Here is a 27,277-nt window from a genome sequence, read left to right on the forward strand (position 1 = left end):
GGAATGGCAGAGCTTCACCCTCCCAGCAGCGATGAGAGAGACTGACAGCGCTACGAGTCCCTCCTGGCTCCGTCTGCACAGCGGCTGCTGCCTCTGCATATTCATCGGATGGTAATGCAGGATGTCGGCGGCAGCGGTGGAGTTTGGCTCTGTCCCACTGCGTTTTTCTTCTGCCGGTTGCGACTCTGAATCACCATGACAACGCCGTGACACTTCCAGCAAAGGTTGCCCGCGGACCAAGGGTGGGCTGGGGGTGGGCGAGAAGGTCAATGATCGAGTCTAACGGGATCAGAAGTTGCGCCTGCAGCAAAACGACCGTGGAAGAGCCGCCGGCACGGCAAGAAGATGAAATTCCCCTTCCATTGGCTTCTTGTTGAGCAGGCACAATAACATTTCCCTTCGAGAGACTCGCTGTAAAAACTCTTTTGGTTATGGCTACTGATCCAACGTGATTGCGCGCGCGGCGGCTTCGGAACTCATGACTGGCTATACGATGTTGCGCAATGGGGGAGTGGGGAACGGAGGCCAGCCGTGGGTGTTGAGGTGGTCCAGTCGGATCCGGCTCACCTGGCTTAGCTTCACCCTCTTCGTCATCCTCGTTTTCTTCCCCCTCATTGCCCACTACTACCTGACCACCATCGACGACGCGGACGATGCCGGCAAGCGCATCTTCGGGCCCCGCACCGGCAACGAGCTGTGCGAGGTGAAGCACGTGCAGGACCTGTGCCGCATCCGCGAGTCGGTCAGCGAGGAGCTGCTCCAGCTCGAGGCCAAGCGGCAGGAGCTCAACAGCGAGATCGCCAAGCTCAACTTGAAGATCGAGGCCTGCAAGAAGAGCATTGAGAATGCCAAGCAGGACCTGCTGCAGCTGAAGAACGTCATCAGTCAGACTGAGCATTCCTACAAAGAGCTGATGGCCCAGAACCAGCCCAAGCTCTCCTTGCCCATCCGTCTGCTGCCAGACAAGGACGACGCGACCTTCCCCCTGCCAAAATCCAACAGGAACTGCAGGCTGCACAACTGCTTTGACTACTCGCGCTGCCCGCTGACGTCTGGCTTTCCAGTCTATGTCTACAACAGTGACGATTACCCTTTTGGTAGTTCCTTAGACCCTTTAATTAAACAGGCCTTTGAGGCGACTGTCAGAACTAATGTTTATGTTACTGAAAATGCAAATATTGCTTGTGTGTATATAATTTTAGTGGGGGAAATGCAAGAGCCCGTAATGCCAAAACCTACTGAACTAGAGCAACAGTTGCACTCTTTGCCATATTGGAGGACTGATGGACACAACCATCTCATCATCAATCTATCGAGGAAGTCGGAAACTCAGAACTTCATTTACAACATCAGCACGGGGCGCGCCATGATCGCCCAGTCCACCTTTTACGACGCCCAGTATCGACCGGGCTTTGACATCGTGGTATCACCTCTGGTCCACGCCATGTCCGAGCCCAACTTCCTGGAGATCCCGCCCCAGGTGCCGGTCAAGCGTAAGTACCTGTTCAGTTTCCAGGGGGAGAAGATCGAGTCCCTCCGCTCCAGCTTGCAGGAGGTTCGCTCTTTCGAGGAGGAGATCGAAGGCAACGCCCCGGCCGACTACGACGACCGGATCATCACCACCTTGAAGGCTGTTCAGGACAGCAAGCTGGACTTTGTTCTGGTGGAGTTCACGTGTAAGAACCAGCCTAAGGCGAGTCTGCCCACTGAGTGGGCTCTGTGTGGAGAAAGGGAAGACAGACTAGAGCTACTGAAGCTTTCTACTTTTGCACTGATCATCACCCCCGGGGACACCCGTTTAGTGATCTCCGCCGGGTGCACCATGAGACTGTTTGAGGCTCTGGAAGTCGGGGCCATCCCGGTGGTTCTCGGAGAGCAGGTTCAGCTACCCTACAACGATGTGATCCGGTGGAACGAGGCAGCCTTAATTATACCAAAGCCACGTATCACAGAAGTGCACTTTCTTCTGAGAAGCATTTCTGACAACGATCTCCTTGCCATGAGGAGGCAGGGCCGCTTCTTGTGGGAGACCTACTTCTCCACCTCCGACAACGTCTTCAGCACAGTCTTAGCTATCATAAGGACTCGAATCCAAATCCCGGCTGCTCCAATCCGAGAAGAACCCGCCGTGGAGATCCCCCACCGCTCTGGCAAAGCTGCTGGCACAGACCCCAATATGGCAGACAATGGTGACCTGGACTTGGGGCCCGTGGAAACGGAGCCACCCTACGCCTCTCCCAAATATCTCCGCAATTTCACCCTCACCGCGATGGATATCTACAGGAATTGGAATTCTGCCCCGGGGCCTTTCCACCTCTTCCCCTACACTCCCTTTGACCCCGTTTTACCATCAGAAGCAAAATTTTTGGGGTCTGGGACTGGTTTTCGACCAATTGGTGGAGGAGCAGGTGGCTCTGGGAAGGAGTTCCAGGCTGCTTTGGGTGGCAACGTCCCGCGGGAGCAGTTCACGGTGGTGATGTTGACTTACGAGCGGGAGGAAGTGTTGATGAACTCCCTAGAGAGGCTCAATGGTCTCCCCTACTTAAATAAAGTTGTGGTGGTGTGGAACTCCCCCAAGCTTCCCTCCGAGGATCTCCTGTGGCCGGACATTGGCGTCCCAATCATGGTAAGACAGATGTAGCTACAGTGGGCTTCTCCATGGTGGGGTTTGCATGTTGGAGTTGGCTGTGTCTGCTGAGCTTCAGTCCTGGGGGATGGTTGAAAGTGTCTGTACCTCTTTTGGATACTTTTATCGGTGGAAATAAACAAGAGGTGCCAGGTATTGGCACTCAGAGAACGCAAATTGCTTTTGAGGAGCCTAATGTGAATTTTGGTGCTTAAAGCTAAAGATTGTTGCTCGTTGGAAATCTTTGCTTAGGCTCTTTAAGTGCCTCCCTGTGAGGACGGTTGACACCTTATAAATTCCTAAGTAGTAACTGTTTCTGCACTTTGCCAGATGAATTTTTTATTAAAACAAAAGAGGGACCCTCTGAATTAGTGTCGGCTGCAAAGGCCTCAAAACTCAATTCTCACTTTATGTTACAAGGGATGGCAGAAAAGGAATTACAAGCCAAGGCTGACGTGACTGTGAGAGCTTCCATGCTCCCAAGGTTGTAGCTGACTTTTGCATATATTTGAGTTGATTATTTTTTCTCCTCGGCCAAACTGAAGAAGTGACACCTTCAAAAGCCAACATTCATTTTCAGACCCATGAAAATGTACTCACTTGGACATTGGCTTGAAAGGAGTGATTTCTACCCCAAATTTTTATTTATTTTAGGTCTTCCTTGTCATCCCAGCATAACCTGCTTCACTGGCCGTTGTTAAAAATCAAAATTAAATATAAATTTCTCCTCATAAAGAGAGCAAGGGCAGAGAGCTACTAACAAGAACTGAGTGCTCTGAATCTGCTTGTGTTTAGAGGACAAATGGAAGGATAATGCCTTACAAATTAGGGAAGGGAAAAATAAAAGAGGGAGATGGTGCTTAAATACACAAACTGCGTGTGGTTTATGTGACAGGACTCTACTGAGCTTAATAGCAATGCGAGCTTTATGCTGCATGCAAAGAGATTCATTGATTTAATATTTCCTTTTATTATTATTGTGATGAATAAATCCTTCTGCTCACATTTAAAAACCCTTATGGTCCGGGAACAATGAGGAGAGAAAATTGCCCGGTTAATTGCGAAATAATCTTTCACATTAGCGCTTTTGAACCTGTGAATTCTACAAAATCTTTGCATTGTGTCTGCCGAAAAAAAGGAGGGGGATTGTTCTCCTTGGAGCTGCTAATGGGTGTTATTTGTGAAAGAAAAATGCATTTGTGTTGGTGGAAGATAATGGCTTTTTGTACCTGGCTCTCATCTGCACATCTGTTGTGTCGGAGCCCTGCTGGGTTTTTGGGGACTTGACACACACGAGTTGCTTTGTGTCACCTTCGAGCCACACGCTGGGGGGAATGTTGGGAACCAACATTTGGGAACATGTGTGCTTCCAGAGGAGGGAATTGTGGTGTGGGGAGGTGGATGGGGACACTGTGGAGTGGCTGGGTCACAGAGAGCTTCTGCCAGCTCCTTTCTGAAGGGCGTGGTGGTCTGATAACAGACCTGCTCTGCTTTCTCCCTGTTTTTCTAAACCCCAGTTTTTAAAAGAGCCCAAATCTGGGATTTCTCACAGGAGGGTTAACCCTGAGCAGCCTCCAGGCATCCATCCTGCTAAGCCCATCTCCAGACTGGGTGTTTAATCCTGTTGCGAGTTTGTACCATTCCTCTCTAAGGATGGTTTGGTGTGGCAGTGATGGAAAACTTCCCTGGGCTTCATCAGACAGTGAGAAATCCCAAGGTCTGCTCTGGAAAAGGGTGACAAGAACATTGGGAGCAGATGTTGGACGTGGGATTGGCAGGAGACACAAGCCAGTGTGTGTGCCAGTGTCAAAAGAAAGTGAGGAGCTGTGATTCTGATTTCCTTATGAGGGGGAAAAAAGCTCTTTTGATGGGGAATATCCAATTCTCTCAGATCTGCCAGCGCTGCTGCATCTCTGTGTAACAAATACATTCCAAATGACTTTGGGATGCAAGGAATTGCTCCGTGTTCAGGTCCCAAAGCGCAGAGCTTTGTGGGGAAACTGGGGGGGAGAAGAGAAGGGGATGAAGGTGGATTTGGGCTGTGATTGAAGCAGGTCCAGGCACCACCTGGCTCTGAGGAGCAGCACAGCAGCAGCACACGCGTGCCAGCGTGAGCCAGGATCAAAGCACCTGGAGGCAGAAGGTCACTGGAGAAAACCCAGCCTCAGAAAAGTGTGGAAGTGTTCAGTGAGTCCAGAGGAGGACAGGGAGCTGCTCTGGAGCAAGGCTGAGATCTGGGGGTGTTCACTTGGGGAAAAGAGGGATCCAGGGAGAGCTCAGAGCCCCTTCCAGGGCCTAAAGGGGCTCCAGGAGAGCTGGAAAGAGACTGGGGACAAGGGATGGAGGGACAGGACACAGGGAATGGCTTCCCAGTACCAGAGGGTGAGGATAGATGGGAATTTGGGAAGGAATTGTTCCCTCTGAGGGTGGTGAGACTCTGGAATGGAATCCCCAGAGCAGCTGTGGCTGCCCCTGGATTCCTGGAAGTGTCCAAGGCCAGGCTGGACACGGCTTGGATCAGCCTGGGATGGTGGAAGGTGTCCCTGTCCATGGCAGGGGTTGGCATGGGATGATCTTTCAGGTCCCTTCCAACCCAAACCACTTTATCATTTAATATAAATTACAAGCTAATGAGACAAAGCAATGTCTGTAGCACATTAAAGTGCCTTTGGAAGCAAAATAAAGCCCTAAACCCCACAAGGGCCTGCTGGTGGCAAGAGATGTGTGGCTCTGGGCTGGCAGAATTCCCCAAAGGAGAGCTGGACTTCTCCTTACTCCACGTGTTGACCTTATTTATTGATGTGTTCCTTGAAACATTTGCAAACTGCACTGCTTGGCTGGGATTTGGGGCTTGTCCTCCCAAGCAGATTTCTTTTCCCTGATGGCTTGGGAATTAATCAAGAGCCAAGCTCAAAGCTACGTTGGAACTTTGAATCTTTCATGGATAACAAGATAAACAGGGCTACAGAATATATTTGACTTTTTAAAAAAAACTTAAATATAGATGGCATAATTTACTAAAACATCAGTAAGATTCCTAAGCTGCACAGGAGTCTGATCAGATATTCTGTCCCTGTCCCCAGCCTGAAGTGAGTAGGTGGAAATCCAACCTAATGTGGTTTGTAGTCACTCAGGCTGCCCCTGGAACAGATGTAGGCACTTTACCCTCACATTTAAAGCTGTAAAAACTCTTCCCATCTCACGTTAATCGGTATTGCAGCAAAACCCAAAGGCTGTGAATGAGAAATCTTGTTTGTGCAAGCTCAAAAACTGACTTTTCCCCAAGTGTTTGTATCTCTGGCACTGCCTTAGGAGAACTCTCCAGGGCAGGAGTGTGACAGTTCCAGCTCCAGCAGCCACATCACAGCCACTGCTGAACTTCTTTGTTGCCCAGAGGAGCTGTGCCTGGATCCCTGGAAACATTCCAGGCCAGGTTTGGAGCAGCCTGGGTTAGTGGAAGCTGTCCCTGGGTGAGTTTTAAGGCCTTTCCCACCCAAACCATTCTGGGATTCTGTGATTTGGGACTAAACCTCATTTAGCCCACAGCAATATTTTCCCAACCTCTGCTCACATTCGAAGAATTGCCAGCCAGAACTTCCAGCTCCTCTCCCTCTGCTGGGTTTGTGAGGTCTCTCAGTGGCTGGAAAAGCCCTGCAGCAGTTTGGTTTCTCCTCCTGCTCGGGGCTGAGGTGGGCTGGGAGTGCTGGAGGCATCTCTGAGCGCTCGGGCTGGGTTCAGTGCCAGCTCCTGCGGCTGCCAGCAGTGACTAATCCCTTCCTCCAGCTTTGTTCCACAATAAGTCTCTGCCTTTGATCCCTGCAGCCACTTCCAGTGGTGTAACATCCTTTGCTGCTGGCCTGGTGGCTGGCTGAGAGGGCTCATTCCATTTAGCTGCTTGTTTGAAAAGGAATCATCTGTGGCAAACAGCTCATCCGGAGGCTGCCGGCTCGGCCGAGCTCTTGGGCTGCACACGGGTCCCTTGACATGGCATTTATTAATCAGGAGCAGGGAATGCTGTCCTGACTTTCCCTTCTCTTTGGGCTGTGTGAATGTGCTGTGCTGAGCTGGCTCTGAATGCAGAGCCTGAGGTTTGCACGTCCTTTCCAGCAGGACTCCAAGGGTTTTTCCATAGCTCCGTTTTAAGGAGCACGGCAGGGTCTGTGGCTGATGCTTCTGGCTAAGAGAGGAGGAGGGCAGAACCTGGACAGGCTGGTGGCCATGGTGGCAGAATGAGCTTCTCTGCTTGTCCTTCGGCTGGATCCTCAAGCTTGGCTTTCTGAAAAGAGCAGCACCACCCTTCCAAACTGACCAGCAGAGGTGAGCTGCAGTGGTGTGTGATCCAGAGTGAGATCATCACACTGGCCAGGAGTTAAAAAAGAGAATAAAACCTCCATGCTGATCAACCATTTCAGTCGATCCTTTTCCTTCATGGGAGCTTTGCCTAAATGCCAGCTCAGGGTCTGGTTCAGCTTGGTAATTCAGCATTTACCTTGCTGATGTGACTTTTGCTTTTCTGGCCCAACTCACCTGCAGAAACTCTTTGGTGAGTCCCAACCACCATTTCAGTCAGTCCTTTTCCTTCATGGGAGCTTTGCCTAAATGCCAGCTCAGGGTCTGGTTCAGCTTGGTAATTCAGCATTTACCAAACTCTTCCTTGCTGATGTGACTTTTGCTTTTCTGGCCCAACTCACCTGCAGAAACTCTTTGGTGAGTCCCAGCTTTATCCTCCTTTTCCCTGCTTTACTTTGACTCACAGCTCTTGTATTCCAAATCAGGAAAAACCCAACTTTGCTTTGAGGTCCTGGATTGCATATGGGAGTGGGGAGCTCCAGGTTCACTTCCAGAAGGAACAATTCACACAAAACCAGCTGAGAAAATCCCTGTTTTTAGCACCGAGTCACTTTCCACAGGAGAATTGCCCCATCCCTGGGTTGAACAGTCTGTGTTCAGTGCACCAGCACTACCAGCAGTGTGTCCCAGGTTTGTGAGCTCAGTTTCTCCACCAGAGCAGTTTCAGAAGGCAGGGAGATGTTCCACAGAAGAACCTGGGTGCTGCTCTCGGGTTTGCAGCACCACCTGCTGCCCGCGGAGCCGCCGCTGCCGGGGAGGCAGCTGAGTTCTGACATCCTCGTGAGTTTTACCATCTCCATATGTGTTTTTTTTTTTCTGCTGTGTAGCAGCCCGTGAGTTTTGCCATCTCCATATGTGTTTTTTTTCTGCTGTGTAGCAGCAGAGGAAGGAACAAATTTGCTGCTTAGTTTACCTGGGAATCCTAAAATCCAGATGCTTGTCGCTGCAGAGCCCGAGCAGAGGCGCAGCGAGGCGTGACCGCGGGATGATAATGGAACAAGCAGCGCCGACTCCTCGGAGTTTGCACTCAGAATATTAACTCCAGCACCCTCCCAGTGCTTGTGCTACTGCCCTGCATTCTCCTCCGTGCCAAGTGCTGCTCTGTGGTGGCTTTTCCACAGATAAAACCTTCCTCTCTGAATCCCCTTGGCTCAGGATGCAGCTAATGGGGTCGGTGAGCAGAAGGAAGCGTGGCTGGGACATTGGAATGGAGAATCCAGGGAGGGAAGCATCCATGCATGCTGCTGGGGACATAATTGGGTGGGTTTTGTCCCATGTGAAGGTGTCACAGGGGCCAGTCCCTGTGCTGAAGCCTTTAAACATCACCACAAAAGCTGCCTGTGCACCCCAAACGCTCCCTGTTGGGAGCAGCTCTGTCACAGCTGCTGGGGGACAAAAGCAGCACCAGGGGCAGGGCAGCAGCAAAACCCACACTGATTTTCCAGGGCTGCACTCCTGCTACTTTTAGGGTTTGTATTGTCACCTGTTTAAATACCAACAGAATACCAAATGTCCCCAAATTATTCCATGCACTGGGACAAGCGTGGGGGGAACAGTGTGTGGGTTCATTTTCTCTCTTTTTTTTCGTTTTGTTTTCACCTACTTTTCATCCTCTGTGACTTTGTTATGATGGAACTGAGTGTTGACATCCACTTCCCATAAAGTCCCAGAGCCTGGATATCTGCATTTCCTTTCTTCCCAGGCTTTTATCTGTCCTGGTGGAGCAGTTCTGCTGTGCAAAGCCATTTGATTGTGCATTCTGCACAGGCTGCCTTATTTGTGAAGACAGCCTTGTCTCCCAGAGTGCCCATAAGTTGTTGTTGTGCCACAGGACATGGATGGATCCCCTGGCACAGGAGCAGGACTCGCCGAGGTCAGGAATTTGGGTATTAAAATAGAGAGGAAAAAAAGAAAATCTGTGTTTGCTGGAACAGGAGGGACCTCGTGGGGCATTGGGACATCACAGAGGCAGCTGTGAGGGACACGAGGAGGTTACAAAGAGGAAGGTGCCTCTTGGATATGAGCTTAGAGAAGCAGGAGAGAGGTTTTTAATCACTGCTTGTTGCTGGGTGGCTGGTGCAGCTCCCAGCTGCCTCCCCAGGCTCTGTGGATCGATCAGCAAAGACATTGCAGCCCTCAAGGAGAAGGGGATCATTTATTCCCAAGGTTTTGGACCCTCTCCTACCCCTTCTCCCCACAGTCCCTTCCCCTTCCCTCACCTGTGGCTGGTGAGGAAGCAGATGCTGCTCTTTTATCAAAGTTTTTTTTTCCATTTTAATAAAATCAAACTGTGGTTGGTGATAAAGCCCTGCTGGGCATGTGGAGCATTCCCCTCTCCAAAAAGCATCACCTGGCTTTTGCTGGGCTTCTGGAACAGGTTGATCTCCTGTGAAAAGCCATTGAGAGCAGCTGATGGAGTAGCTGATTCAGAGCCAAGGGCTGCAGTTTGTTTTCCCCTTGTGCTGTCTCCAGAATCCCTGGAATGAGTTGTTTCACTGCAGGCACCCCGAGAGGATGGAGCTTTTTCTGCTGCTGACAGTGAGGGGATGTCATCTCAGAGCCTGTGAGAAAATCAGACACTTCCATTTATTTAAAAGTTATAGTTAGTTAATGAAAATCTGTGTTAGTCCTGTAAAAAAAAAAAAAAAGGTGAGGATTTTTTTCCTTCTCCTGAAATTGGCCAAAGAACCATCAGCAAGGAGCTAAGGGCACTAGAGGGAAACTGAGGCACAGAGAAAGCAACACCTGGTCACTGAAACATCCACTTGTTTGTCTCCTTACAAGTTCACAGAAATGCTGTTTTCACCTATTCCCAGGTTTTCTAACAGCAGCAGGATGGGAAATCTGAAGCTTTTGTCTTCCCAGAACACAATTTCAGATCCAAATAGTTCAGCAAAGTCTTCACCTTCCTGAATGCTGATTTGGACTGACCTCTGAGGGGTCTGAGCTTCATGGAGGGAGGAGAAATGGGTTTTGTTCTCCACACTGAAAGCATTCGGGGCAGGGAAGTTCCATTTCCAGCCTGACCATGGCTTTGATCTCTGGGCTGCCCAGAGCCTGGCCTGTGGGAGCCTGGCTTATCTCTGTGACAAGGGACAGCCCCGTCTTGGCCTGTGACAGAGCTGAGAGGGAATAAGAAAAGCTTCAGGACAGCCACAAACTGGATAATTCTTTCCAACAGGGCTCATTCTCCTCTTGCTCTGAATGCAGGTGACAACACAAATTTGGTTTCAAACCACTGGTATTAATTAGGTTGATTTTATCGGAAATTTATAAAAGGAATTGTTTTGAATTGTGACTCATTTATGTGAGCTCTGTAATTTCTAACACATGCTGGTCCTTAATTCCCAGCCCATACTGGCTTGTGGGAGGTGGTTCTGGGGGTCTGGATTCATCCCAGCCATGTGTTTGGCACTAATTATTAAACTGCCTCTTGATGGAAGCATTTTTTTTTCCTCCTGGATTTTGTTGAAGCAAGTATTAAAAGCCTTGGGATAAATAAAGCTTTGAAGGACATGACATTGCCCGTGGCTTGGGTTCTCTGCTCCTCTGGGTAGAAGAATGACCAGGTAAAGCAGGATTTAGCCAAGGATTCCAGCAATTAGGAGCCAGAAATTGAAGCTTATGAGCAAAGGGAAATTCATAGAAACCTGTCTAGACCTTGGATCCAGACTGGCTCTGCCACCTGCAGGGAAAATTGTGTGTTTGGGGAAGATTCCTCTGCCTTTATTTGGCCACATTCAGGAGGACATCCCAGCTGATGGAAATTGCAGTTCTCAGTGAGTTGTGCTCCTGGAACAGCAGCAAAAATGAGGGATAAAATACCAGTTTGGGGATCGTGGTGTGGGTACTGGGACAGTTCTTTTCTTCTGACATTCCACAAAGGATCTCTCATCCCTCCATGATGGATTTGAGGGCAGGCATGAGCTTCCCCAGTGAGATCTCAGCCTTCTCCTCTCAGAACTCCCTGGAATGCTCCCGGACTGGAATCCACCTGGAAGCCAAAAGTGAGTTTATGTGCCTGAGTGCTTTATGGCTGCTGCTCCCAGCCACATAAACATTAATAAATCCACTGTCCTCTTCCCATCAGAACAATAACTGCCTGCAGACTCGATGGCTTCTTGGCTCTGCTCGTTTCAGAGTCTGTATTCCAGGTTTTTAGTAGCTGCTCAGTGAGTTATAGTGTGACTCCAATTCCCTCCTCCCTTTGTAGGGCTGTGATGTTCTTTTGCACGCCCTCAGATACAAATGTTTGCACTGAAGCTCTTGTGGGATGGGTCAGAGCAGCTTTTAAATGCTGCAAACATTTTGGAAGCATCCTTGGGTGTGATGTATTCCGAAGAGTGAGGTGCACCAACATGAACAAATTTACAAATAAACGGCACCTGCTCTGTCAGGTGTTTTGTTTTCCTGCTGTGGTGGAAATCCTGTCTGACAGATCTCCAGGAGGAACCTGCTGGAGAAGTAATTGCACAACAATACAGGGGATTTGCACTGAAGAAAGCCTCTGGTAATTAAAGCAGCCGGGCTGTCAGCCAAAGAGCAAAGTGTGGAAAGATAAGCTCTGCCTCACTTAGTGAGCAGAAAGGAGGAATTTCCAATAATCCCCTGGGATCACAGCCCTTGGATTTCCTGCTCTGCTCCTCTCTGCTGTGCATTTCTGTGCCTGCAGGATGGAAGCTGCTGGGTTTTCTGCCATGCCATGACCTGCTTGGCAAGGGGAGGGGAGCTCAGGGGTGCTCGTGGTCCCCCTCCTGACTCTGCCATCTCCTGTCTCACAGATGAGAGGTGACAGCACGGATCAGGGGGCTGGCAATGTGCCTTTTCCAGGGAAATCACAAGTGCAGAATTAGCTGGTGATGGGCTGAGGGAGAGCTGGGCTTTCACACTTTAGAAGTTTTGGGGTTTATTGAAATCTGGCTGGGGAGTTGCAGCCTGTGAGTGCTCCTTGGGCTCTTGTGTGGCTGTTCCAGCCTCTCCTTTGGCTCTTCCAAGGATAACAAGGAGCTCCTACCTGGCCTGACACAGCTCTGGGTGCTCCACTGGGACAGCGAGGCAGGCAGGGAAAAGAAATTATTTTTGCCAAAATAAGGCCTGGCTTTCCCAGTCAGTTCCTTGTGCCTGGTGCAGTGGCAGCTTCCCTGTGACTCCCAAAACAGATCCAGGAGATGGGAGCCACTTTGTGGCAGTGCTCACTCCAAGCTGATGTGCTCCTCAGGCTCTCTCTGCTCCAGGGATCTGCAGCCAAACCCCTGCTCAATGCCAGGGGTCTGAGCTGGGTCAGGTCTGAAGCAGAGGGTGGGATGGTCCCCAGGCTCACTGCCTGCACCCATCATTCCTGAGCTGTTGGGATTTACCAGGCTGGGAATTCTTGCTGCCCACAAGTGGTTTGAATCCCTCATCCCTGAGCTCCAGGCAGGGACACTGCACCTTTTGGGTGGAGTTAGAAGCTGCTGCCTGCCCTCTTTCTGTGTCTCTGTGTGTTCTCTATCTCAGCAGTGGTCCCAAAAGGCATCTCTGTGTTTTACCTGGTATTAGCAGAGTGGGTTTGGTACAGGAAGGTGTCCCCATGTCATCAGAACAACTTTTTGCTGTTAAAATTGCCACTAAAACAGCCAAGGGGTGTTTGGAGAGGAAGAAGAAGCACAGAGGATGAAGTTCAGAGTTGAAAAAATACATGTACAGATGCCCTGCTTGTGCTGAATCCGTGCTGGGGACGCTCCTGCTGCCATCCATTGTCACCCTGGCAATCTGGGACTGTTTCTAAGCTGGGCAGAATTCCATTGGGATTTTCAGGCCTTGAATACCAAGACAGGATTTGCCAGGTGAAAACAGCCAGGTTCATCCAGCTGCAGCTGGAGAGAGCATCCACAAAGAGCAGGGACATCTGTCAGGACATCACACGTGGCACCTGCTGGGACACCTCCAGTGCCAGGATCAGTTTGGGGCAAGAAGGACATTGAGGGGCTGGAGCTTGTCCAGGGAAGGGAATGGAGCTGGGGAAGGGGCTGGAGCACCAGGAGGGGCTGAGGGAGCTGGGAAAGGGGCTCAGCCTGGAGAAAAGGAGGCTCAGGGGGGACCTTGTGGCTCTGCACAGCTCCTGCCAGGAGGGGACAGCCAGGACCAGGGACAGGAGCAGAGGGAACAGCCTCAAGCTGTGCCAGGGGAGGCTCAGGTTGGACTCCAGGAGGGATTTGTCCATGGGAAGGGTGCTCAGGCACTGGAAGTGCCCAGGGCAGGGCTGGAGTCCCCATCCCTGGAGGATCCCTAGAGCCATGGGTGTGCTGGGTGTGGATCATGGTTAGTGCTTGGCTTTGATCACCTTCAGTCTCTCCAGCCTTAACAATTCTGTGATTCCATGATCACACCTTTGGGGGAATTGCCCATTCCACTGCAAAAAACCCCCCGCCAAACGAAAAATTCGGGTTATCAGTATCAAAACTCTCAAAAGAGTGAGCTCTTTCTTCTTGAAATGGCTTTTTTTTGGCTTCACAGCAAACAGCAGCTCATAAATCAGGCTCGTGGTCCCAGACCTGCCAGTGGAAGTTGGATCATGAGCTTTGCACTCTGCAGTTTTTCCCTGTGAGCTTTCATGAAAAGCACACACAGGAATTTCGGGAATGAGCTGCAGCAGTGGAAGTATTGGAACATGACAGCGTGTTATCCCAGGGACCTTCTTTGAGCCAAATAATTACAATTAATTGTAAAATAAATCTAATTGGACAACCAGCTCCATGTGCATCTCTAATTGCACAGCCACTAACAGCAACACACGGAGAATAAAAATCAGTATCTGCATCCCTTTAATGTTAAAACCAGCATCCTTCTCCTTCCCTTTCTCTGGGAAGATGTGACAGCTGCCCCTGTATGAAAATGAATAAATAATCAGTTTTATTTGTATCTCAAGCTGTTTTCTCCTCTCGGAGACGAGCGACCCACTGATCCCAGCTGAGGAGTTTAAAGGGAGACCAAGTGTTTGCACCTTTTCTGTGCATGGACATAAAAAAAAAAAGCCTTTCCATGGTATCTTCCTGTGTGGTTTTGTTCTCAGCGGGGGATAATTTATGCTGGGTTTTATGTTGCATTATTTAATTACACGTATTTTTAAAGTGGGTCTGTTTTGCCCATTTACATTCAGCGTGCGCTGCCTTTGGATGGCTTTGGAGCTAAATACCCTTCTCATACCTCTGGAGCATCATAAAAAAAAAGCCTTTCCGTGGTATCTTCCTGTGTGGTTTTGTTCTCAGCGGGGGATAATTTATGCTGGGTTTTATGTTGCATTATTTAATTACACGTATTTTTAAAGTGGGTCTGTTTTGCCCATTTACATTCAGCGTGCGCTGCCTTTGGATGGCTTTGGAGCTAAATACCCTTCTCATACCTCTGGAGATGAGTCTTAAAATAGTCCATAAATCCTTTTAATTCAGAGTTTGAAAATGCTCTAAGACAGAGGTAGCAAAACCGGAGGTTCAGGGCATAAAGGAGAGGCTGTGGCTATTTCAAGGTGAAGAGGAAGGAGCAGGGAATAATTAATACATGAGAAGGGGAGAACAGCAACTTCCCAATCCATCTTTACAAGGGAGGAGTAAAGGGGAAACAAGAAGGTGAAGAATTGCCAGGGGAAACCAGTGTGAAAAGCAGGGACAGCTCCTCAGGCAGTGCATGACTGAGGAAAATCCTGCTGAGAGCGCCAGGTTTGGGCTGCATCCTCAGGTAAATGGATTTTTTTGTTGTCATCAAGCCAAGCAAGGGAGCAGATTCCAGAGGATTTCTATGGGATGGGTGAGGACTGATGTCAGCTCCATCCGGGCACGTCCTGGGACTCACCCAGTCCTGGAGCAAAGCTGGGAGCCAGCTGGGAATGGTGAGGGTGGGTGGTGGGGAGAGACCAGTCAGAGAGGAGCACGTCCCCTTGGCTTTGCCTGGATGCAGGATGTCCCTCAGGATGTGGCAACAGGGCTCCTTTAGGAGCTGAGGTCCCAGCCATTCCCATTTATTGATTTATCAGGATCTGAGTGTGTTAACCCCAAGCTAACACCCAAATATCTCTGTCCTAACAAACACCTCAGAGCTGCTTTTTGTGCATCCGCGATTTCGCCTCTGCGTCCCACGTTTATTAAACATTCATTATCACAAACACAAAACAACATCTTTTTTTTTTTTTTTCCTACAAAATGCCAGCCTGCTCAGATCTGGCAGTGTGTCTGGAAAGAGCTTGGACACCCTGCTCACACAGTGCCACAGTGCAGGGCAGCAATTCCTGCTGGATTTCAGAGCAGAGCAAGCAATTCCTGCTCTCATCCAGCGCTGCCACAAACACCCTGGAGCCCCGAGTTGTGCCAGACTCATTTCCTCGAGTTTTTGGGTCTGTGTTGGGAAAAAGAGCGTGGTTTTGGAGAGGAAAGGCATCATCCCAGGGGCTGGGCTCTGCTGGAAATGCCACGCTGGCCTCCCATCTCCTCCCTGCCCATGCAGCTCTGCAGGAGCCTCGCGTTGTGAAGCCAGATTATTTCATTTCTCCTGAAATTCAGAACTCCTGGCTGAGCCAAAGGCCTGGGTCTGTGCTGTTGCCTTTGGAAAGCAGGATGCTGGCCAGGAGGAGCTGGATGAATTTCTGCCCTCTGAGGGTTTTCTCATGGTGGGAGTTGAGGTTGGCAGGAGGGAAAAGGTTCTGCGTGGGCAGGGCAGGACACCAGCGCCGCCGGGTGTGAGGCTGCACTTGGAAATCTTCAATAAGCACCACCATGGTTGTCCTTGGTCGGGGCAGCTAGGCAGATTTGAGGTCTGGGCTGAGAGCCACAGTGATCCTGCCAGCTTCTGTGGAGCAGCTCAGCTTGCCCAGAACAGGTAGTGATAAAACACCGAGAAAATTGAGTTTAAAACGTGGCCGTGGTCGGGCTCACAGGATTTAATCCAGTGTCACCTCACTGGGAATGGGCTGCAGGGATTTTGGGTGGCATCTCTGGTGGTGACAGCAGCTCCTTTGGCTTCTCCTTGGCACCTGTCCTGGCAGAGAGCTTGGCTGCTTGTCGTGGCCTCTTGTCTCCTTCCTGAAATGAGACACCAGGATCAAAGTCCTCTTTAGCAAAGGGAACCCCAGGGGTGTCAGCCTTGCCCCAGTGCCAGAATTCCTGCTGGAGCCAGGATGTTGAGAGAATCACAGAATCATCCAGGCTGGAAAAGTCCTTCAGGGCCATCGAGCCCAGGCTGTGCCTGTCCCCACCTTGTCCCCAGCCCACATCCAGCCCTTCCTGGGACTCCAGACCTCCCTGGGCAGCCCCTTCCAACGCCCAACCACCCTTTCCAAGAGGAAATTCCTGCTCTTTACCCAGCCTGAGGCTTTGTCCTTGTCTGACACCCCACATTTGTTGCTTGGCTGGGTGCAAACTCGTTCTGGCAGCTTTTCTTCCAAATAAAAATGACCCAGCTTCCAGGGGGATGCTCTTGGTGGGACCAGGCAGGGGTGTTGCCTTCCTCGTGCCCATCTCTGGTTGCATTTGCAGGGCAGCACGTGCCAGTCTGATCTCACACCCGGGCTGCAGAGGGGGCAGGATGGAGCTGGCTGGTAATAAAGGATGTGATTTATTCCCTTTATGGGTCTGCACACCCTTCCCTCCCTCCAGGGAGTCTTGTAAATGATCCCAGCACTCGTGCCTGATGTGTGGAGGGGAGGGACTCTGGTGGATCTCAGTCTGTGGCAACTTTCTTAATCAAAACACGTCTGGATTTGGCCCAATTTGGAGTTGAAAATAAATGTATGTGACAGGGTGGCTTCAGGGATACTTGGAACTTGTTCCCTTTTCCTGGATTTTGCCATCTCCCAGAGTTCTCCAACAGAGCCCTCCCTGACCTCCATTAAGGCTCAATTGGCTGATTTTTAATTGATGTCTTCCCCACATGTGCACGTGGGAGAGCTGGAGCAGCAGAGAGGAGGGAGGGTGGGCAGTGACCTGCTCAGCTGGGAACGAGGATGTGCCTGGGATGAAGAGCATCACCTGTCCTTGATGGCTGGGGACAGTGGTGGCACCTCTGGAGCCAAGTTCTGGGCTGCTCAGGCTGGTCAGAAATGGATTTATAAATGATTCTCAAAAGCTGGCAGAAAGCTCACAGGGTCTTGTGTGATGAACTCTGAGATAAGGCGTGATAAACTCTGAGATAAGGCGTGATGAACTCTGAGATAAGGCGTGATAAACTCTGAGATAAGCTGTGCTGACTTAGGAATAGAGATTGTTGAGAGGGAGACTGAGCTAGGAACAAGTTTCAACTTCAAAATACGGCCTTGCAAAAAGAGCAGATGTTTTGGAGGATTAGAACTGTGCAAGATGCATTGTGGGGTAAAAATAGAGGTGCTTGGTGTTAGAAATGTCAGCAGCATTGTGTGGCAAAAGCTAAATAGGCTGGGGGACATTTCTGAGGTGTTGGAAGCAGGAGATAGGGTGGCTTCTGCTGGGGTGGCGTTGGGTTTTACATCTCTTATGTCTCACCCTTCGCTGAGACTGAAAATGGAGTAAAATCATTTAAAGCACCTCTCAGCTGCCCCACGTCTCTGTAAAAGGTGGGAAAAGCAGGACCCCCTGATCCAGGAGATGAGTTAACCCTTTCTGCAAGGACAGGATCTGAGTCCTGTTCTTCAGAGGAGCAGAGGGAGCTCGTGCTGTCCCCACCCCACCCTGCTCTCCTCCCCCAGCCCATTTGGGCAGAATCTCTCATTTTTGTGGACAGGACCTGAGTCCTGTTCTTCAGAGGGAGCTCGTGGTGTCCCCACCCCACCCTGCTCTCCTCCCCCAGCCCATTTGGGCAGAATCTCTCATTTTTGGCACAGGTGGGAGCACATCCTTCACCTGGGAGCTCATTCAGTGTCTCCCCACATCCCCCAGCTCTCCTAAGGGCATCCTCCAGGCTTTTTTCCCCTCACAGAGACCTGACAGGAGCAATGAGGCACCCAGCTTTTGCAGAGTTTGCTCTTTGCCCAGGAATCAATCCAGTTCACCAAGCTGAGCTGTCAAAACTCCTCCAAGGGCACGGGCATTCCTCATGTTTTCACCATCAAATTCTGTGTGACACTTCATTTAAAGCTGAAGCATGGAGCCTCACCAGCAAGGAGATTGCTGGAAGGTATTGATTTTGCTTTGGTTTTTTTTGTGTTTATGTATAAAAACGTGTTTTAAAGTATTGATAAGAGGACATTATTGCTGGGCAGACCCTGGATTTATACTCGCTCTGGTTTAGTTTTCTCTCAGTTTTTTTTTTAAGATCCATTTGTCCAGCGTGTCTGTGAGCAACAAAATTCTGGCAGGAAATGGATGTCATGGATTCGTGGGGTTCTGTGCTCCTCAAACAAAACAAAACCAACAAGTCAAACAAATCCCAGCTTGTGGAACTGAATCACCTGGAACTGATTTTCTAAAGGGAGAAGAAGCTTCTGCTGTGGTCTGTTGGGTGCTTGGAGGCATTTTAGGTGTCCCCAAACTTTGCAAACTGCTCAGGAGGTTCATGGTTTGGAGCTCTGGGCCTTTTAGCTGATGGCAAAGCGTTTTGAAGAGAATTAGTACCAAACAAAAGCCAAAAATAACCAAAATAAGGCGAGCAGGGCAGAGTGTGGGGTGGGTTTGAGTCTGGAGGGGTTGGGAGCTGAAAGGAGACAATTCCCAAGGAAAGGTGGATTCTGCAGGTGGAGACAGGACACGCTCCTGGCAGAGCTCTCCCAGTGCCAGCTCCACTGCCCTGGAGCACACAGGAGCTTCGTGTGGGTGACTTTGAGGATTCCAGGATGGTTTGGGTGGGAAGGAACCTTAAAGCCCATCTCATCCCAGCCCTGCCATGGGCAGGGACACCTCCCACCATCCCAGGCTGCTCCAAGCCCTGTCCAGCCTGGCCTTGGACACCTCCAGGGATCATGGGGCAGCCACAGCTTCTCTGGGATTCTATTCCAGGGTCACCCCACCCTCACAGCCAACAATTCCTCTCCAAATCCCATCCATCCCTGGGAAGCCATTCCCTGTGTCCTGTCCCTCCATGCCTTGTCCCCAGTCCCTCTCCAGCTCTCCTGGAGCCCCTTTAGGCCCTGGAAGGACTCTGAGGTGTCCCTGGATCCTTCCTTCTCCAGCAGATCCACATCCTTCCTGTGCAGAGGACCCAGAGCTGAACACGGAGTGTGGAGTTGCCTCCTCTGCTTCCCTCCTCGCCCCATTCCCACCCTGATTCCTGCATCCTCTGTTCCAGCCCTTCCCAGGCAGGGAAGAAACCCTGGGAGCATCTGCTGGCTCTGGGTAACCCTTGAGCCCAGCCAGACACTGAGCTGAGTTTTGTGATGCTTCTCCACCTTGGGAAGGAGCAGGATCAGGAGTTCCTGAGCCAACACTGTCCCTGCTTTTTCCATGTCCTGATGAAGCCACAGAGCTCCCGGGGTGGGAATGCTGCTGGCTCAGCTCTGGCCCTGCTTTTCCACAGCCCAGAGCTGCCCAGTTTGCTCCCTTGCAGTGAATTGTTGGTGCTTTTGATGGCTCTTCAGTGCAACATTCAACGTGTTCCTGCTGAATGTTCCATCCCCCCCAGAGCTGTTGGCAGATGAAAGCTCCCAGACTGGCTTTCCATGGGAATTTCATCATCCCAGCTGTCACGCAGATCCCGGTACAAATATTTCCACTGTTAATGGTTTCAGCGTGGGCTTTTCTGTGGGATCAGATGTAATCTTATTTAATGGAGTTCTACTGCTGTGATGCTTTGGTCTTTTCACCAGGCTGGGCTGAATTTTTAAATGGAGATTGTTCAGAGCAGAGGCAGGGAAAGGACTGGAGGGGTTGAATGGGGTGGGAAATGTGGGATGGACGGAGTGACTTTGGATCAGCCAGGGGAGGCTGAAAGTGTGAGAGCAGGGAAAGGATCCAGGCTGGATGCAGCTGTCAGGAACGGTGTGAGACTGTACCAGGGGCTGGATATCAGGAAAAGGGTGTCAGGTGGGGATGGTGACATTCCCAAGGCTGCCAGGAGCATTTGGACAACGCATGGGTGGGATTGTTGGGATGGCATCCAGGGATTGGGCTGGACGACCCTGCTGTGTTCCTTCCATCCCCATGCTTCTTGGAAGAGGCAGAAATTCAGCAGGATTTTACAGCTGTGTGGCTGGGATGGGGGAATTCCTGGAGCTGCTGCTGCACTGAGCCAACGCTCGGTGGCTTCGGGGCACTGCCCATGCCAGGGCCACCACAGCTGGCACAGCCCCAGCCCCAGCCCCACCAACATGTCACTGCCACCCGCAGGTGGTGCGCACGGAGAAGAACAGCCTGAACAACAGGTTCCTGCCCTGGGACGAGATCGAGACCGAGGCCATCCTGTCCATCGACGACGACGCCCACCTGCGCCACGACGAGATCATGTTCGGCTTCCGGTGAGCCCTCCCCAAAACTGCTGCTGCCCGCGGCCAGGCCCCGCTCAGGCAGCAGCCAGGGCACGGCCAGGGCGGGCACATCCCTGCCCGTGGGTTCCCAGCTCTGCTTCGTGGGGAAACACGCGTGAATGGGGTGGGGAACCTGAGCCCAGCTCGTCCAGGAGTCCTCGTTCCCCACAGTCTTACCCAGCTCCTCAGATCTGCTGTGCTGATGATGGTGCTGGAGTGGTTTAAGGCCTGTGGCTTCCTGGGGTGGACAGGGCCTGGGAAACCAATCCAAGAGGCTGCTTCACTCCATCCAAGGCCAGGGTGATGCTCAGGTGCTGCTGGTGGCTGCCACGCTCTGCTCCGTGTCACTCTGGGGTGTGACAGTTCTTGGGGCAGAGCAGGCAAAGGCAGCTGTCCCCTAGTAAAGGGAGATGTCCCCTAGTAAAGGGAGATGTCCCCTAGTAAAGGGAGATGTCCCCTAGTAAAGGGAGATGTCCCCTAGTAAAGGGTGATGATGTCCCCCAGCAAAGGGAGATGTCCCCAAGCAAAGGCAAATGTCCCCCAGCAAGGGAAATGTCCCCCAGCAAAGGGAGATGTCCCCCAATAAAGGAAGGTGTCCCCCAGCAAAGGGAGATGATGTCCCCCAGTAAAGGCAGATGATGTCCCCTAGTAAAGGGAGATGATGTCCGAAGTAAAGGCAGATGATGTCCCCGAGCAAAAGGAGATGTCCCCAGCAAAGGGAGATGATGTCCCCTAGTAAAGGGAGATGTCCCCAGCAAAGGCAGATGATGTCCCCAGCAAAGGGAGATGATGTCCCCCAGCAAGATGTCCCCAGTAAAGGGAGATGTTCCCCAGTAAAGGATGTCCCCCAGTAAAGGGAGATGTCCCCTAGTAAAGGGAGATGTCCCCTAGTAAAGGGAGATGTCCCCTAGTAAAGGGAGATGATGTCCCCCAGCAAAGGGAGATGTCCCCAAGCAAAGGCAAATGTCCCCCAGCAAGGGAAATGTCCCCCAGCAAAGGGAGATGATGTCCCCTAGTAAAGGGAGATGATGTCCGAAGTAAAGGCAGATGATGTCCCCGAGCAAGGGACATAAAGGAGATGTCCCCAGCAAAGGGAGATGATGTCCCCCAGCAAAGCAGATGATTTCCCCCAGCAAAGGCAGGTGCTGCTGCTCTCACTCCCACCCTGTTCTGCTCCAGCATCCATCTTTCCCCTGACTTCTCCCTGGCAAAAGCTTCCTGCTCACAGGAACGAGGGGGCTCCTGCTGGGGGTTTGTGCCAGCAGCTCCTGCAGCTCCTGCAGCTCCTGCAGCCAGAGCTCCCCCGGCCAGGAGCTGTGGGGAGTGAGGGTGCCACAAGGAGCTGCCATTCCCAGCCAGAGAACACCCAGCAGCTGCTGGGGTGGGAGATGGGGACCAAAACCTGCTTGGGAGGGGGATTAAAAGGCACAAAATGCCTGGAAACGCACCAGGCTCCTTCAGAGAGATGAGAAATGAGGTGTGAGAGGGATCAAAGTGCAGGAGGAGGCGTCGGGATTCCTGGCTTCCCTTCCCTGCCCCATTCCAGGCTCTTTATCCAAACTGGGCTGTTTTCTCCCCTTTTTTGGTCTCTGTTTTGCTGATTAGCCCTGGAGAGCATCAAGTGAAGGCTGGAAGTGCCCTGTGTTAGTCTCACTCGTATCCCTGCTTGCAGACACCCTGTTCCCACAAAGCCTCCCTGTGTTAACACATTCCCAGGAGCTGCTGGAGTCTTGGCACTGGAGTGAACCTCTGCCCACAGCAACTGTGCTTTGTCAAAACTTTGCTGCAGGCTTTGATTCTTGGGGCCAAAAGCATCGTTTTTGCCACTCAGGAGGGAGCTGGAGGCACCCCCAGAACGATTCTCCAGAGAAATCCTGATTTTTGTGGCTGAGCTGGGAAGGAAAAAGTTCAGAGGAAAGAGAAGATGTGGGAGAAGTGAAAGGGAATAAATGGTTTTGACTTCCAGCTTTTCTAAACAATCACCCTGGGCTGACAGGAGCTGCAGCAAACAAGTGCTGGGGGCAGGATAGAGCCAGGGAAGCTGCTGGTGGTGTTGATTCCTCGGGATTATCTTGGACTTCCATTAATTGGAGTGGAGGATTGAAGAGCAAACACGACTGTGCTCCGTCAGAGTGAGGAAAGCTCAGGGAATCTCAGGCTGCTCTCCTCCTGTAGCTCACCCAGAACAGGGCTTGTGGGAGAAACTCACACCCAAATGAGGGGAAAAACCCAAAAATGGCACTTAGTGCCCAGTTTTGTGCCTGGCAAGAAGGGAAAACCCTTCTGTGTCCACAGGGAGCTCTGTCCTGCAGTCTGGAGTCACAGCTTGGGCACGGAGCAGCAGGGAGGGGGGAATGAACCATCCAAAGGAAGGCAGCAGCCCTGCCTGTGCAAGCTGCATTTGTTTCCCACCTTAGGCACTGACTTTTCCCTTAATTATTGCTGCCAGTGTTGCAGCTCTCCTGGGGGATTTCTCTGCAGGAGCGTGAGCTGCAGACGAGAGCAGAGCATGAAGCAATCCCGCTCTCCACATGCAAAATTCAGGATTTCATTCCCAGGGCTGGACTGTGAGCACGTGTCGGGGTGAGGGAGGCACTCAGGGCTCTGGAGGCTTTTCCTGTGGGGCCAGGGAGCTGCAGTTTGGGATGAGGAGGCAGCACCTTGGAAATCCAGATCTTCCCTCAGGAGACACCAGGGCCTTCAGCATCTTGGCAGCTTTTCACAGAATTAGGGAATTACGGAATTTCCAGAGTCTTGGAAAGGTTTGGGTGGGAAGGGACCTCAAAGCTCCTCCAGTCCCACCCCTGCCATGGGCAGGGACACCTTCCATTATCCCAAGACCCATCCAACCTGGCCTTGAAGCTCTCCTTAAGGGAGGTTGATGTTATCTTGGCTTTCCTGAGCTGCTGGGAGATGAAAAGTCCCAGTGATTTAGGGAAGAGGCCAGGAGATGCTGGGCTCCTCCCAGGCTGAGCCTTAATTTTCTTCTAAACCTCCAGAACAGCCCTTATGAGCTACAAAATCCCTGATTTATGGATGAGGAGCCCTTTCCCTGTGCGTGAGCAGCTGGGCTGTGCTCTGGGACAGGAGCACATCTCACTCTGCTTTCCTTTCTGCCCTTTGGCCATTCCCTGGATAAGCAGCTGCCAAACTCCTTTGTGCACAGACCCCTCAGCCCTGGCAGCCCCTGGGGAGGCTCGGGGGGGCTCCCAGCTCCGTGTCTGAGGGCAGTGCTGTGTTTGCAGGGTGTGGAGGGAGGCCAGGGATCGCATCGTGGGCTTCCCCGGCCGCTACCACGCCTGGGACATCCCCCACCAGTCCTGGCTCTACAACTCCAACTACTCCTGCGAGCTCTCCATGGTGCTCACTGGTGCTGCCTTCTTCCACAAGGTGAGACCTCCCCGGGGCTGCCCCTTCCTGCTCGCAGCCACCCCAGGCTGCACATTTGGGGGGTTGTGGGTTTTTAAGGGCAAAAGTGGGAGTTTTCTTCTCCTTCCCCCTCGCTTTCTCCAAACTGAAACACAGCCAGAACCTGCTCCTGAGTGCACTGGGAAGGATCTCCAGGGGCTGTTCCCGCTGTGCTGAATCCACAGCAGCAGAGAGCAGGATCTGAGGGGGGCTGGAACCTCCATTCCTTGATTCCTGAGCTTCCAGGAGAGGGTGGTGGCTGTGGGAGCTTTGCTGCTGCTGTGGCTGCAGCGGATCTTGGTGCAGGATTAACTCCAGTACAGGGAATGTTTCCACTGGGATCCTTGAGTTTTGAGTCAGGCACACCCCACATGTCCCACGTGTTGCTGTCACCTTGTCATGATCCATGGGAATGGATTCGTGGTGGTTCTGGGAATGGGATTCGTGGTGGTTCATTAAGTGATCTGAGTCCAAAAACCAACATGGAAAAGGGATTGCAGCATCAATCAGAACAAATGCACCGTGATTGAAATGACCACAGCAAATGCCTTAGGGGGACTGGGGAAAAGGAAAGAATAGGGAAAGGGAGGGAGAAAGGGAAGGTTTCAAACCTTACAGCTACCAAACATAGAGAGACAAAGTCCTTGAAGTCCAGTCGATGGAGTTTGCCTGGGCACGTCAGGGGAGACCTCAAAAACACTGGTTAACTCAAGGTTCTTTATAGTCCTTTTTTGGTGGGGGGAAACAGGTCTTGAAATCACTGGGGGGAATCAGATACAATAAAAAATAGTCTATTGAAAATTGCTGAGGGGAAAGAAGGCATTGAAGACGGGTAGAGACAGTCCATGTTCTCAGCAGTGGGTGAGAACCATTGTCTTCTTGGCCATACCTGCAGACAAACATCTCACTTTGGTCAGGTCAGCTCCCCACACACCTCCCCTGGGTTAGGGGTTTCACTTTCAGTCCTTGGGAGGAGGGGGAGCTCCTCCATAAAGGGGTTTTCATGTCTCAGTCCTTGAGGGAGAAGCTTCTCCCATCTCAGTCCGTCCATCACAGTGGCTGTAAAGCAGATGAGGGGTCTTCTGTGGGGACCACCAAAAGTTACCCCAGAAAAGTCCAGCCAGGCCAAGAGGTGGGGAAATTCCAGGGCTGTTGTCACAAACCAGGTGCAGGCAGACAGGGCGAGGTGCCTTTCTTCCCCAGCAGCAAACACACCTGAAACAATCCCTTGGCAGGCCAGAGCTGTGCTCAGGGCCCTCAGGATTATTTGGTGCTCATCCACCACCAGCAGGCCAGGATTTCCATCAGGGTCTGTCCTTGAGACAGTCATGAGGCAAAAGAGGGGTCTCTCCCACACCTGTGGAGCACTGGAGGATGCTGTGCCTTTCCCCTGCAGTACTACGCCTACCTGTACTCGTACGTGATGCCCCAGGCCATCCGCGACATGGTGGACGAGTACATCAACTGCGAGGACATCGCCATGAACTTCCTGGTGTCCCACCTGACCAGGAAACCTCCCATCAAGGTAAAGCAGCCAGGGGCTTCTCCCAACGTTGGTGCTGCTGGAGAAGCTGTGGTTGGGAAGTGGGTGGGGTCTGCTTCAGGGAAATGCAGCTCCAGGGGGAAAGCTCAGCCTCTGGAATAGCTGAATCCCTGCCACAATGAACTGAGGTTGGACATGACAGGATTAATCAGACTGGATTCCCTGTCTGGTGAAAGGTTCCCTGCCCATGGTGGAGATCTCTGCTCTGGAGCCAGGCTGGGAAAACGGGGGGGGTTCACCTGGAGAAGTGAGGCATCCAGGGAGAGCTCAGAGCCCCTTCCAGGGCTCTCTCCAGGAGAGCTGGAGAGGGACTGGGGACAAGGCATGGAGAGACAGGACACAGGGAATGGCTTCCCACTGCCAGAGGGCAGGGATGGATGGGATTTGGGAAGGAATTGTTGGCTGTGATGGTGGGGAGACTGTGGAATAGAATTCCCAGAGAAGCTGTGGCTGCCCCTGGATCCCTGCTGGAGCAGCCTCGGACGCTGGAAGGTGCCCCTGCCCATGGCAGGGTTGGCACTGGATGAGCTTTGAGCTCCCTTCCAGCTCAGCCCATGCAGAGATTCCCTCTGTATCCGAGCCCCTGGCAGCGCTGACCCCTCTGTCCCTCCTGGCAGGTGACCTCCCGCTGGACCTTCCGCTGCCCCGGCTGCCCCCAGGCGCTTTCCCACGACGATTCCCACTTCCACGAGCGCCACAAGTGCATCAACTTCTTCGTCAAGGTGTACGGGTACATGCCCCTGCTCTACACCCAGTTCCGCGTCGACTCGGTCCTCTTCAAGACCCGCCTGCCCCACGACAAGACCAAATGCTTCAAGTTCATCTAGAGATGGCAGCAGCTGGGCCCGGCAGCTCCCGGCTGCGGCCGGGGGCCGGAGAGGCCGGCACGGGGCTGGGATGCAAAAGGCTGTGGCAAACGGGCTGGTCTGGACTGGGACGGGCTCTTCCCTCTTCCCGGACAGGGAATGGGATGCCAAGGCTCCTGTGAGGACACACCCATGGATCGTACACTGAGGAATGGCTCGCTGGCCACTGGCTCTGCCCCTCCGCTAGCCATGGCGGCCGTTCTTTTTAATTATAATTATTGTTATTTAAAATGAAAGTGTTTTAGATTTGCCACGTGAGGAGCTTTTTTGTTTTCTTTTCTTTTCCCTCCCCTCTCCCCATTCCATTTCTCCCTCTGGACCCTTTAGCCCATCCGAGGGGACTGCAGCAAGGCCAGGTTGGAGGTGTTTGGGTGCAGCCTCAGGGCAGCTGCTGTCACCACTGCTGTCCCCATCCTCCCTCCCGTGGCACGGCCCTTCCCACCCACCAGATCCTGGCTTCTCTTGCCCTGTGGCTACTACTGAGGCCTCTCAGGTGTCACCTGGTGAGGAGCCCTTTGCTCTGCTTTGCTCTGCTCCCCACCCTCAGCCCCTGGAGAGGGAAGAGCTTGGCCTGGATGGTCCTTCCTGGCTCCAGCTCTGCTGCAGCCCGGGGGCTTCAGTTCTGCTGTTTCTGTCTTTTCTCACCTTGTCCTGCTGATTCTCTGAAGACAGGGAGTGTGTCTGGGGCTTAGGGCAGATCCTCCTGCAGCACAGGCAGGGCTGGGGCTGCTCCAGGCTCCTGCAGGCTCTGACCCTCCTCTGTGCTCAGCCTGGGTGTGCCAGAGCTGCAGTTCCCACTCTGCCTCGTCCCCCTCCCAGAGCGCTCCGTGCCCGTGTTTGCCGTGGGCCTCAGCAAGCTGCCTTAACCCCAGCCCATCCCCACACCCTGGCTTTGGGCTGGGTGAGGTTTAATCCCAACAGCAGCTTCCCAGGGTGTGATGCTGCTGGGATCACAGCCTGGGTTTGGAGCTGCTTCCTCTCCCCCAGAGCAAAAATTCTGTCACACCTGAAACCACCCTAGCTCAGCTCTACTCCATCCTGCTGGACATGAGGGGAGCACAGGAGGGAAGGGAGAGCTTGGCCCTCGT

At 52.1% G+C, this 27,277-nt stretch overlaps 1 protein-coding gene across 4 annotated transcripts in view; it reads left to right on the top strand.

Moving 5' to 3' along the window:
- Positions 1-26,442, top strand: part of EXTL3 (exostosin like glycosyltransferase 3) — a 115,471-nt gene extending 89,029 nt beyond the window's left edge. For all 4 annotated transcript variants that reach the window (XM_039697592.1, XM_039697591.1, XM_039697593.1 and 1 more), the window contains 5 exons: positions 2-2,626; positions 20,236-20,363; positions 23,618-23,762; positions 25,177-25,305; positions 25,941-26,442. In XM_039697592.1, the coding sequence (XP_039553526.1) occupies positions 479-2,626; positions 20,236-20,363; positions 23,618-23,762; positions 25,177-25,305; positions 25,941-26,150 (2,760 nt within the window). In that variant the 5' untranslated portion in view covers positions 2-478 and the 3' untranslated portion in view covers positions 26,151-26,442. The remainder of the gene's footprint in view (position 1; positions 2,627-20,235; positions 20,364-23,617; positions 23,763-25,176; positions 25,306-25,940) is intronic.
- Positions 26,443-27,277: the final 835 nt, after the last annotated feature.

The sequence above is a fragment of the Passer montanus genome, unplaced genomic scaffold (genome assembly GCF_014805655.1).
Source record: "Passer montanus isolate IOZ18808 unplaced genomic scaffold, ASM1480565v1 scaffold119, whole genome shotgun sequence".
Taxonomy (NCBI): domain Eukaryota; kingdom Metazoa; phylum Chordata; class Aves; order Passeriformes; family Passeridae; genus Passer; species Passer montanus.